This window comes from Lepidochelys kempii, chromosome 2, assembly GCF_965140285.1.
Source record: "Lepidochelys kempii isolate rLepKem1 chromosome 2, rLepKem1.hap1, whole genome shotgun sequence".
Taxonomy (NCBI): Eukaryota; Metazoa; Chordata; order Testudines; family Cheloniidae; genus Lepidochelys; species Lepidochelys kempii.
In genome coordinates this window covers 220,804,219-220,818,104 of record NC_136381.1, presented here as the reverse complement: position 1 = coordinate 220,818,104, position 13,886 = coordinate 220,804,219, and the positions used below count along the sequence as shown (strand labels likewise).

Below are 13,886 nucleotides of genomic sequence, written 5' to 3'. Positions count from 1 at the left end.
TTAGAGATTAGGCCAAGTATGAAATCTAGATCTGGATCTAAATTTTGCTACATCTCCAAAATTTAGGACTGGGCCTGACCCTTTTCCTATTGAAATCAGTGACACAGCCGTTTACTTAAACAAAGCTAATAGGGTTTTAGTTTGTGCTCCTGTCATCTAATAATAATGGAGTATATTATGCCAAAACTAGGCATTCAACTGAATGTATTTCTTAACTAAACTTAATGTCAGATTTACCTGGATTCCTTGACTGCCAATTCCAGGTTGTCCAATAGGTCCTTGTGGTCCTTCAGGGCCCCGTTCCCCCTGCATGGAGAAACCTTGCAACATGTAAATCACAGTGATTTATAACACCATCATTTTTAGGTCTGAAATGGTTTCCTCACATTCTACCATGTAGATTAACTTGCAAAACATCCAAAAGAAAAACCCATGAAGAGAGGTCATGGGATACAGAATATCTGGGCTAGCTTTGCCATTATTTTTCCAAAGAGCTGTTCTGGTTATGTCTAATTCAGTGTTAATAACAATATATATAGTAACACCAATCTTTGGAACATGAAGTCACTAAGAAAATGTGTCTGAATAATTCACAGACTTCAGCTTTAAGGAAAATAAAGCAAATGAAAATATAACTCTTCCACCAACTCAAATAACAAAGTTTAGTTAACAAAATTCTGTTCTAATAAAGAATAAGAGTAATTCACATAGCAATGCATACAGTGAGAAGTTTTCTGAAACTTGCATTCACCCAACCCACAAAGGAATTAGAATTAGAAAGCAGCAGACTGAAGTATACATCCTAGAAAGAAGACCTCTGCAGTATGTCACAGACAACTAAAGTCTGTGATGGTGGTTTGAGCAGCCAAGCTAGTAATTGTCTTTCAACTATATTTTAAAATACCTGAAACTATTTTTGCAGTTCCTATTATATGCATTTGTTACTATTGAACCAAGTTTCCAATATAACACTCTGCCCTGAATGCCAGTAACTTGCAGACAAGAAAAACTTCACTGATATGTGCACCTTACAATACTTTCAGTGCTATGCATGGGAAATGTCAGACATAGGAACAGATTATCCCTGGCATTTGAATGGACATGAGGTGGGAGGAAAGATGCAAGAAACTTTCCCCTGCAGAAAGTCAAGGGACAATTGTAGTTCTTATGCTTGGGAAACACATTGCCTTGAAGAGGCAGGGAGGAGGTGGGATATCCTAAAAGATAATGTGGACTGCTGCAAACTCCCCCTAAGCAGTGGGGTGCTTGGGGAGAAATTATGGCTCCCAGAGACACAATCCTTCTCTCATCTCCCACTGAGGTAGGGTGGTTCCACATTGTCTTCTAATCAGAATTTCTGATAAATTCTACAATCTAGCATGTAAAAACAGTTAATTCTGAGTGTTGGGAAAGTATGTTATGTAGAGCACCATGACAAACTATGGCATGTGGTGGTAATGTAGCCACAATGTGATTTCAGTGTGTCTCACTGAGATCTCTCAGGAATTAAGAGAATTTATTGTCTGGCTTTTGGCTGAATTTATTTTGCTAGCAGATGGAGATGAATTCAGTGTTTGCAGGCTAATTAATACCATACACCAGATTCTGAGGCCATTTTCCAAATAGAGAACTTAAAGATAGGCTCTTCAATACACATTTGGATGCCTAAAAAGTGGCCTTGTTTTTGAAAAGGTGAGACCCATTGATTGCTGGTAGATGACCTCATTTTCAACACACATTTTGGAAAATCATGAATATGGTCCATTTGCATCGCAATGGGACAGTAAAGCATCTTACCCAGTTTCCTGGAGATTCCCAAGTGACACAGGGCTGGCAATGCAGACTTTGCATTCTAAGTCCTTGCACAGAGGTTGGGGGCATGGTCAAAGCAAGGGACTCTGCTCCAGCGATCCCTGGCTGACAGAAATGCCCCTTGCATGCTATGATGGAAAGGTGCCCTGAATAGCACCAGAAGCTGCCCCGCTCCAGGATTTGGGAGCTTAAATGTGGGGTAAAGTCACCTTTGTCAACTTCTTCCCCCTCACTCCCAACTGCACACAGCACAGCCTGGTTGCAGCTGAGGACTGAGCCCAATGTGTCATCAATCAATAGTCTTAACCAGGGGCATGGTCATAGTATTAGAATAGCATATAATAGTTCAGTCCATATCTAACTCTAAGATATTTACATACTATTTCTAGAACACATAAAGGATTAAATAATAATTACTTTAACTATAAATCATACAGATATGATTTAAAAATAAAATCTTATTTACTGCACCTTATCACCTTTGACTGATTCTCCTGCTATTCCAATTGGACCTGCTGGGCCTTCTATGCCTTTTTCACCCTGGAAATATATAGTATTGGTATAAGTTAACTGGCTTTAGGACTTCATACATTTAAATTTCTAACACAAATCAACAGAAAATCACAATAGACAATGTCTGCACGGAAACAGTTTCTTCAAACAAGACACACTATCAAAAGAGTCATTTGTCGCAATGGAAAGTAGCTTAGCTACAGTTCAGAAACCACCATGTTTGCATTTACTCTGATAGAACTATTGTAACTTGAAAGGGCTTTAAAATAACTCTCAGGTTTAGATAGAGTAAGACAGGGGAAAGCAATAACAGAAGGGAGACTAGATCACTCTGGGTGTTTCATCTTTTAAACATTGCAGTTTGGAGTGTACTGTTGTAACACCAGTGCACACAATGTGACTGTCTGACATCTTTTCCTTTATAGGGAGGAAAATCCTCTTTGTTCAGCAGTTAAGGCACCAGGGAATTGTGGAACCAATAAAATATCTGTTAGCATGATACTTTGTGCTCTTGTACAAAAGAGCAGAAAGAGGATTACATGGGACTGGGAGGTGAGATTTCAGTTCAAGTTCCACCACTAATATTTGGGGGTTTGTTTTAGTTTCAGAAAAATATTTATTAATCAGCACACTCATACGTTTTATTTTAATATGTTGATGTTGATGATAGGCTATAATGAGGTATATGTCCATACAGACTCATTGTAACATTCTGGAGTGTTATTCAGAGCAGTGAGAGGTTGTCACTGCTTATCCTGTAAACCTGAGTGCCTTAAAATGCTCTGCTGCTGTGAGGAAAGGTGCCATGGAGTCTGATGGAGAAGGTTCCATGCTAGTTTCTTCCCCACTAGTGCTTTCTATAACTCAAAGTGATCTGTCCCTGAAGCTCCTGTTGTGCCAATTTACTGTCATTGCCAAGTGTCTGTGATTGTGCCTGGATGAAGACACCAGACTTTCCATTGGCTGGAAAAAACTGCTTACCCACAGCCCAGATTTGTCTGGTTCAAATACATTTTAATAACATCAGACAGAAGAAATGCATAACCCCACATATAACATAAGTGCACATATTTTACAATTATATTAATAACCTGCACATTATTAGCTTTTATATGATATCTCATAAGGCACGTTTGGTACAAATATTATTGCAATAATGTGTAGGGTGTGAATACAGAGGTGCCTAAGTCACAACTGTATAATCCTTGTCAGAATTTCCCAGAGTGGCAAGAAGGATCAAACTGCCTTCTGAATGGTTCCCTCCAGTACTGAGCAGCTGTATGGGTTATATTTTACATAAAGAGCTTTTCAAAAGATACTTTTTTAACTTACCAGTGCTACCATGATAAGACCTCTTATTAACATAGTCTTTAGCACTAAGTGGGTCAGTAATTTATTACTGTATTTTGGCAAGGGTGAAATTTCTTTTGGTAGGACTCTTAAACTTTTTAAGAGAAAGTGAAATATTCAAGGAGCACCTAAAATGTCATGGAGCTTATGCCCCATTGACTGACTTTCAGTATTGTGTTCCTAAATCACTTAGGCACTTTTTGAAAACCACAGTCACAGTATTTAAGAATTTCAGTGTAACATTTACCTTCTGGCCTGGAATGCCTTCTCCTGCAGGCCCTCTTTCACCTTGTACACCCTCAGGACCACGAGGCCCCTGATGTTAAAAAAGAAAGAACAGCTTCAGATGGCATGTGCAACTGACATTTCCTTATTTATGCTATTTCAAGTACACCAGTACCATCCCATCTGTCATGGAGCTGAGAACTGCAAGGGCTACAAGAAATTCTGCAACAGCCTACTTAAAGCAAGCAATTAGAACATGGTGGAGCAGCCACTATTTGATGAGTTACATAACAATGGGGTGAGTAACATAAAAAAAGATATTTTATTGGACCAACTTCTGTTGGTGAGAGAGACAAGCTTTCAGACTTACACAGAGCTCTTCTTCAGGTCTGATGAAGCTCAAAAGTTTGCCTCTCTCACTAATGGAAGGGGGTCCAATAAAAGATATTACCTCACTCAGCTTGTCTCTCTAATATCATAGGACCAACACAGCTACAGTACTACTGCATATATAGTGTGACCTACAGAGGTTTCAGGATCTTTTCTATTTCCCCCTTCTGTAAGGGGAAGAATCAGCAATGGAATCACATCATTTATTTGGATGGCTCTGTGCCTGTAAAAATCAGTGTATTGTACTGTGAGCTAGTATAAGCTATTGTAATTACCTCCATTGTTTGTATACTGGTAATCCTTAGAGGCTTTGGCTAGGTTAGGGCCTCACTGGGCTAGGCATTCTACAAACATAGTAAATGACAGTTTTTGATCCCAAAGAACTTATTCTTAAAGGTACTACTGAATGCTTATTACCATCAACTCTAAAGGAATAATAATTCATGGAAGAATTAATTGTGGAAGTTATACATAGAATAAATTAGTTTCTATTTAACACATACAACCCCAATTCTACATATATAATAAAATTAATGTTTTTAGTTCCCTTAGCATAATTTGATCCCTCAACTGTTTTGATAAAGGCATTATAATGCACAAGACAATAATGCAAAATGAGTTAAAATTATCTAGGGACATAAAAGGTAATAAGAGATTCTTTAAATACATTAGAAAGAGAAAGATGAAAAAATGTAGGTCCTCTACTTAGTGAGCAAGGAGAGCTAATAACTGATGACATCAAGAAGGCTGAGGTGTTCAATGCCTATTTTGCGTCATTCTTCACTAAAAAGTTTAATGGTGACCATATACTCAACACAGTTTAGTATTAACAACAAGGGGAAGGAATGCAACCCAAAATAGGGGAAGAACAAGTTAAAGAATATTGAAATAAGTTAGATGTATTCAAGTCCACAAGGACTGATGAAATTCATCCTAGAATACTTAAGGAACTAGCTGAAACAATCTCAGAACCATTAGCGATGATCTTTGAGAACTCATGGAGGACAGGTAAGGGGCCAGAGGACTGGAAATGGGCAAACATAGTGCCTCTCTTTAAAAAATATTGAACTGAAAGGATCCAGGGAATTTTTGTCCAGTCAGCCTAACTTCAATACCTGGAAAGATACTGAAACAAATTATTAAATAATCAATTTGTAAGCACCTAGGGGATAATAGGGTTATAAGTAATAGCAAGCATGGATTGATCAAAAACAAATCATGCCAGACCAACCTAATTTCCTTATTTGACATGATTACCATCCTAGTGGATGGCAGCAAAGTAATAGACATGATATATCTTGATTTTAGTAAGGCTTCTGACACAGTCCCATATGACATTCTCATAAGAAAACTAGGGAAATGTGGACTAAGTTAACTTACTATAAGGTGGGTGCACAACTGGTTGCAAGACTGTATACAAAGAGTACACAAAGAGTAGTTATCAATGGTTCTCTGTCAAACTGGGAAGGCATATCTAGTGGGGTCTTGCAGAGGTCAGTCCTGGGTCAGGAACTAGTCAATATTTTCATTAATGACTTAGACAAAGGAGTGGAGAGTCAGCTTGTAAAATTTGCTGACATCATCAAACTGGGAGGGGTTGCAAGCACTTTGGAGGACAGGTTTAAAATTCAAAACAATCTTGATAAATCAGAGATTTGGTCTGAAATCAACAAATTCAACATAGACAAATGCAGAATACTTCATTTGGGAAGGGAAAATCAAATACGCAACTACAAATATAAAATGGGGAATAACTGGCTAGTAGTAGTACTGCTGAAAAAGATCTGGGAGTTATAGTGGATCACAAATTGAATGAGTCAAAAATGATGAAGTTTCAAAAAAGGTAATATCATTCTGGGGTGTATTAACATGAGTGTTGTATGTAAGACAGGGGAGGTAACTGGCCCGCTCTACTCGACACTGGTGAGGCCTCAGCTAGTGGACTGTGCCCAATTCTGGGTGCCACCCTTTAGGAAAGATGTGGATATACTGGAGAAAGTCCACAGGAGAGCAACAGAAGTGATTAAAAGTCTAGAAAACATTACCTATGATGAAAGATTGAAAAATTGGGTTTGTTTATTCGGGAGAAGAGGAGCCCGAGGGAGGACATGATAACCGTCTTCAAGTACATAAAAGGTTTTTATAAAGAGGAGGACAATAAGTTGTTCTTCATGTCTACTGAAGGTAGTGTAAAACACAACGGAAGGACAAGAAGTAATAGGCTTAATATGGAGCAAGAGCAATTTAGATTAGATATTAGGAAAACCTTTCTAACTATAAGGGTAGTTAAGTTCTGGAATAGGCTTCCAGGGAGGATGTGGAATCCCCACCATTCGAGGTTTTTAGGAAAAGGTTGGACAAACACCTGTCAGGGATGGTCTAGGTTTACTTGATCCTGCCTCAGTGCAGAGGGCTGGACTTTTAATGACATCTCAAGTTCTCATCCAGCTCTACATTTCTATGATTAAGAGAAGTTTACAAACATTTTCCACAATATTTAGCTTGTATTCTTGGTCATATATTTCATAATTGCCACTGCAGTATTTTTCATTCCAAGTTACTGAAAGAAAGGTTTTTATGTTTTCCCCAGAAGAACTACTCTGTGAGAAGACAAAGGGGAAGAGAGTTGCTATTCTTGGAAGTGTCTATGGCGTCATTAATCAAGTGATGTTATAGCATCATTTTTGAGGTCAACACAGGAATTATTATCTCTGAGTGATTACTGGAGAAATGGTGGAATGATAAAATGATAAAAAAGAAATGGCAAAGCATAGAAATTCAGAGGCTGCTCTTAAAAAGAATAGCCAATTTTGCCTTAGATAAACACTGAAGTAACTTTCTATTTGCAGCATTCTTTACACTTCCCTAGAATTCAGCCTTTCTTAGTTATTTAAGGCTATTGATGAGTTTTTAAGGATGACCACAGCATAGTGTAAAGGTCCTGTGATTTCTGTGGGGAAAAAAAATACTCAACTTGTTCCAGTTACAAGCTGATTTTAAAAATGAAAATGGTATTAGAATGAAATCTTAGTGATTCACCATTGTTGCCACCCAGGTCATTTTGTGGTTGTAAAATGAATAATCTATCTCTGTGATTTTTAACAACGGAAATGTAACCTCTTTTATAATTCTTCCCATATATTTGGTGCCCAGATAGAGATGCCAAAGGGCATTAACTCTTTGGTGAAGAGAACCACCTAAATCTACATGAATTAGTTAAAAGCACTGACTACCAGGAAGATATTGGAAGCATTCAAGAACAGTTGCTTATCACATGCTTTGTTTTGGAAAGGCTTTACAGAGAATAAGGTCAGCAGAGAATCTTGAAGAGGATTTGTGGTGGTTAAGCCAGTGGTTCTCAAACTTTTTGTACTGGTGACCTCTTTCACACAGCAAGCCTCTGAATGCGACCCCCCCCACTTTATAAATTAAAAACATTTTTTATATATTTAACACATTTTTATATATTTATATATATAAATATATATATTTATTTAATATATTTATATATTTATAAATGCTGGAGGCAAAGCGCGGTTTGGGTGGAGGCTGACGGCTTGTGACCCCCCCTTTAATAACTTCACGACCCCCTGAGGGGTCCCAACTCCACGTCTGAGAACCTCTGGGTTAAGCGGAGACTATGGGGAAATATTTAGCAAGGAAATTAACCAACTACAAGTTTCTTTTCTTTTTCTTTATAACCAAAGAAATATAAGAACTAGTTTGAAACCAGGAACTAAGATCCTGAGACTGACAGTGGCACAGAAACATTTAAAGATATGTGGCATCTAAATAACCTTTCCAGACCAGCAGTGTTGTTGACGTATTTAAGTGACACACAGGTACATAGGAATGGCCCAACTTTTGATTCTTTAAAGATATATTTTTTATTTCAGACAGTTCTAAAAAGTGTGTTTCTCCTTAACATCATCTAGAAGAGAAGCACAGATACAAATTCACACCTAGAGTCTTACTGAAAATCAGGCCCTAAGAGGCTATTTAGCTGGGATCAGGCAATCAAATGTTTCTTTAAGTTTCATATTCTTTAGAGATGGCACTGGCTCCTGGCTCAGCTCTGCCATGTGCAGTTGTTATTGCAACAGTTACTAACACATCCCCTCACTTTCATTGTCCCAGCAGCAGGTACAGAGTGTGCCAGTCAATATGACCATCATCTATCAAACAAGTTCACTTAGATGTCTTGTATTGTTTTTAATTTCTAACACATTATACCGAACTGTCCTGTCCACTTACAGTTAATCCTGGCTCACCAATTCCAATAGGTCCTGGAGGCCCAATTCTTCCTTCCTGGCCTCTATCACCCTATTGGGAAGGAAGTTCAGAGATGTTACTTATTGTTTTCTTAGAGTGTGACTTTCAAAAGTACCCAAGTGACTGGGACTAAGTGACTTTTGAAAATGGGACTTAGCACTCTGGAGCCTACATTTCATTGGGACTTAGGCTTCCAACTCATTTGGGCACTTTTGAAAATTTTACTCTTTACTCATAGGTGAGGTATAGTGCACCATATAATGTCCCTTGGTGGCACTGAAATGAAACCACTAGCATCTTTGAATGAACAGTTAATATGAAATATAATTTAGGAGCATAAAAAGTCATCTTTGTTTATCCTTAGGGCTAGATTGTAGCCTACCCTACATGCTAATGACAACACAGTAAGGGGGTAACAGGCACCTCCTTATAGTCATGCACCAGTACATGGTACCATCAGAGCCAGCACACAGGGAGTATCAGGTGCCACAGAGCCACTACATCCCCCACTCTGTATAAGGCAGTAGACAGTTGGCATGGGTACTCCAGTACATTGGGCAGCATATGCCACACTGGGTGTAAACCTGGTGCAGTGTAGTTCCTCTATAGAGCATCATGAAGCCTGGGAGGGACACTGTGACTCCCTAAGCCACAATTTCCCTCCTGGGATGTTCCAAAGGCAGCACAACAACGCTCTGCTCCTTCATCTGGGCAGATTACAAAATGATTATGTAGCCCTCATGTAGCACACATTGAATGCATTCCAACACCTCACACTGTTCCACAGCATGGAAAACGCCCATGAGTTCCAAGGACGCAGGGAAAAGAGCAATAAAACCTTACAGCTTTGTTGTTCTAGGCGTTGGGCCTTTGTCCATACAGTACAGAAGATACATGACTTAAAGCAGTTTTTGAAGAATTAGCACCACAAGTAATGTTTGGTTCAAACAAGATGCAGGAACGAATTGGTGCATAAGAGAGAAAATAGCAGAGAATCTCCATCTCCCAACTAAGAAATATGGGAGAAATCAGTCATTTATTCTCCAACAAGTTTTTAGTTCCCTTGTCCTTGGCAATATATATTGTGTGTAAAAGCAGCCAAGGTATATTTATACACTTTACATAAATATGCATAATGGTGCAGGATTGGAGGCAAACCATGTGTACTTCAGCCATGAAACTGATCTCGTCTATACAGATTTCAGTAGAGTTACTTCTGATTTTTACTGCTGTAGGTGAGATTATAATCAGATTTTGGGATGGCTGAAAGGCAACTCAGCTACCTCCATCCTATGCAAGTGTGTAAACTTCTAAAGTTATATGCAGGGCTTTGGAGCTGTGCTTTGGCTCCGCTCCAGCTCCAAGCAAAAACCTGCAGCTCCACTGCTCCGGAGCTGCTCCGCGCTCCAGCTCTGTGCTCCGCTCCAAAGCCCTGGTTATATGCTCTTCAGCTTCAAATAATAATAACTCACTTGTTATGACATTAAACTCAAGCTAACTTTCATTAAAATATATTACAAAGGATTCACATAGAGACTGCATCATGATAGGAAATGTACTGTATTATTGATGATTACCTTAGGTCCTTGAAGTCCAACACCAGGGAGTCCGATGGGACCATAAGGACCTCGAGGTCCTGGCTCTCCCTAAAGAACCAAAAGAAGTTAGGAGACAACAAAGTGTTTATGGTGCTTTGTTAATATTCCCCACAATATGTGTCCCTAGTGTCATTACAGATGGGAAAATATGTATTTACTTACAAAGAACATTTCTGATTTAGGGAAATGAGTTCCAAAATTAATAGATGTCATGGGTGAAATCCCAGTCCTGTTGAAGTCACTGGGAGCTGTGTCATTGACATCACTGGGGTCAGGATGTTACTGCATAAATCTAACCAATCTGAGAATAATGAGACCACAGGATTTCCTTTGCAAACACAAGCTCCAAATTGTGGTTGTTTTTTGTGCTAGTTCCTTGGTTGTTGGCCTTATTTGGTAACTTGATGTGTGTTGCTTAGTCCTTTGCTCTTTCTTTTGGGGATTAGGAAGTATTTATGCCTTAACTGCTGAGCTTAATATCTCCCCACACAGCTGACTGTATATTATAGCTCCTCCGTAAATCTTCGTCAGTCTCTGATTCTCAAGTGTTCTTTGTGTGATTCTAATCCAGTTAAGGTAGGTTTAATTAACAAAAATGAGATCTGTAGACAATTAGTTCTGATGTGTTATCTAACAAATACTAAAATCACTGTCTTAAAACATCATTAGGATTTAATTTATACGAAATAAACTCAACATTATGACAAATATTTTGTTCAGCTGCCTTGGTGATAAACCCAATATATACATTAATAGAGTTTTAATCCACTCTAACATTACCTTGATATTGCCAGGATCTCTGAATATGAATGTACCTGATGTTTGATACAATACATACTGTGGTAACAAGGTGCATTGACTTCAGTGGCTGCAGCTGCCTACCCCAGTAGTTAATTTGGGCCAGTGTGTCGAGATAAGGACAGCTTTTGCATTTCCTTTCTTTTTTGGTTTCCCAGACCCTTAATGTTTTTCAGTGCTATGTACTTAATCGTATCTAGGGACCTTTTTTAAGAATAGTAAAATTTTAAAAAGAACAATCCCCTTTATTGTATTTGATTTAGCGAATTAGTAAAACTAATAAGGTTTTTAAAGTATTTTTAAAGTAGTTCAAACAATATTTAAAATGCTTAGCTTGTTGAATAAGGCCATGTCTACACTACACAGTTTTGCTGACATAAGGCAGCTTATGCTGACCTAACTGGAGGTGTACACATTGCAATGCTCCTCCCAATGCTTTAACTTGCCTGCTATGCCAACATAATAAAATCACCTCTGCAAGAGACGTAGAGCTTAGGACGACATAGTTAGAGGGACATAATGTCAGTGTTGACACTATGTTGTTTACCTCTCCCTAACTGGACTGCAGAAGGTATCCCACAATGCCCACTGGGACCGCTCTGGTCATCGTTTTGAACTCTTCTACCCTGTAGCCAGGTACACAGGTGAACACCCCTCCCCTGTTAAAGCCCCAGGAAATTTTGAATTTGCTCTTCTTCTTTGCTCAGTGTGGAGCGCTCACATAGCAACTGCCCAGCTGAGAATGCCAGCTCCATGCAACGTACACGCCCCTATCTGGAGCACACCAGAGGTGGTGGATCTCCTTGGTCTATGGGGAGAAGAGGCTGGGCAGGCACAGCTCGAATCCAGCTACAAGAACTTGTTCAGGGGAAGGGCTATGATAGGGACACACGCAGCAGTGCTGTGTAAAAGTCAAAGACCTCCAGCAGGCATAGCAGAAGGCAACAGAGGCAAATAGTCGCCTCTAGTGTGGAGCCGCAGACACACCACTTCTACAAGGAGGGGGTTGGGGTCAGGGTGGTGGTAAATAGCTTCCCTGTTGAGCTCCTATTATATTCTTGTGTTCATAACGCACAGCACAATACTGAAAAGCAGTGCAGGATCCATGCTTTCTGACACAGATGACTGACTCATACGTTGCCAGGGCAGTTGAAAAGCTGCTAGAAACCTAGTACGATGCCCATAGAATGATGGGATTGAGACACCTGCATCATGTGACCCTCAATCCATCCCCATGAGGCATTGCAAACCCTTCCCAAAACCCCCTGCAGCCAGTTGCACAGGGGAATAGCTACCCAGGGTGCACTGTTCTCTGTGTTGATGCAAGAGCCGCTACTGTGGATGCACTCAGCCGACACAAGGAGCATAGTGTGGATATACAACAGCGGTTTAACTTAACTTAGTTTTAGGCTATGTCTACACTACAATCTCTTTGTATACTAAGTACTTGCCATTTATTTCAAGGGGCCAGGATGTTTCCCCCAGAACTCTGTCCTGTCCTCTCGCAAAGAGTTAAACTGAGATGCAAGAAGAGGAGTTTAATAGTATATAATTTTCCCCAATGTCCTGATTACACTTGTAGCTATTTTCCTACCAATTTATAACCAGACAGGTAACACTACATCTTTAATAAAGCCTTATGCAAACATGACATTGATTACCAGTCCTATGCTCGCTCCTCTAGAGCACAATATATTGATAGGAAATTGTAATATAAACTCTGACACTTTGAAAAAACCATTCTTTCATAATTAATGTAGCTTTTAAAGGTCAGTTCTCAACAGCTGAACAGAAATGCTCACAAGTATAGCTCAGAATAATACACCATCTGGCTTCCAACAGCACCTAGTTTGTGTTGCTGTATATACAGTATATTTAGCAGTCACTGCTGTCAAAATACCAATCATAGCAATAGCAATTGCTATATTCTCAGGCAGTCTATGTTATTTAGCTTCCATGATGGTGCTCATTTTCATGGAGACTTTGGACCAGATTCTGATCTCAACCAGTATAACTCCCGATTAACTCTATTGAGTGCAATTTATGCCAGTGTAACTCTGATTAGAATTTGGACCTTTTTCTGCATTGTTTTTCTTTCTCCCTTTGTTTGATTTAAAATATTTAAAAATAAATAAGATTGCTCAGGAACCAGATTTTCCATCCTACCAGTTCTACTTCAAAGGTTATTTGGGACTGAAAAAGATAACATTTTGTTTTAATATCAATTTATCAAAAATAAACACTGACTATTAAATATTTCCCATCAGCAGGATTATTAGAAAAAGGCCAAGAATAATACAAACACAATTAATACTTGTCTGCTTTCTAGTTTTCTTGGCAAACATTCTACTATATGTATTTTTGCCCCTTCGTAGGCTAAGCAGAAAAGTTGAAATTCAGGGTATTATGGGGTGGTTCCATTTGGATGAGAAATAATTATCCTGAGTTGGGATAATCCTTAGTACAATCTGTATAAATACAGAAATATACATGAAGGGTAAATTTTTCAAAAGCATCTAAGCAATTTAGGCTCTTAAGTGCCATTTTCAAAAGTGACTTAGGTAAGTGAATTATGCATTTCAGAGTAAAGGGGATGAACATTTTTGGATGAATTGTTTATTTGCCCAAAAATGCAGTTTCAGTCAATCCAAAACTGTTCACAAATTTGACCCAGTAAATTTTAACTAGGAACAAATGTTCAGGGCCAGCTTCACAAAATGTATGTGTGCATACCTACATGCATCCCCTTATAAACTTAACCCACTAGCTTAGGATGTGGTTTGAGTGCCCACTCAGGAGCAGAACTTGAACTCACATCTTCTACTGCCTAGGTGATCCTGTTAACCACCAAGCTATAGCCTATTTCAGAATAACAGGTCCTCAATCTCTCCTGTTGAAGCTGTTCCACGGTGTGTAAATACTTAAATA

The 13,886-nt window shown here is 38.9% G+C and overlaps 1 protein-coding gene across 2 annotated transcripts in view; it reads right to left on the bottom strand.

The window, feature by feature from the left end:
* COL28A1 (collagen type XXVIII alpha 1 chain) overlaps positions 1–13,886 on the bottom strand; it is a 118,152-nt gene that overhangs the window by 66,429 nt on the left and 37,837 nt on the right. For both annotated transcript variants that reach the window (XM_073333869.1, XM_073333870.2), the window contains exons 12-16: positions 10,140–10,208; positions 8,545–8,613; positions 3,923–3,991; positions 2,284–2,352; positions 238–306 (exon numbers count right to left, since the gene is read on the bottom strand). In XM_073333869.1, the coding sequence (XP_073189970.1) occupies positions 238–306; positions 2,284–2,352; positions 3,923–3,991; positions 8,545–8,613; positions 10,140–10,208 (345 nt within the window). The remainder of the gene's footprint in view (positions 1–237; positions 307–2,283; positions 2,353–3,922; positions 3,992–8,544; positions 8,614–10,139; positions 10,209–13,886) is intronic.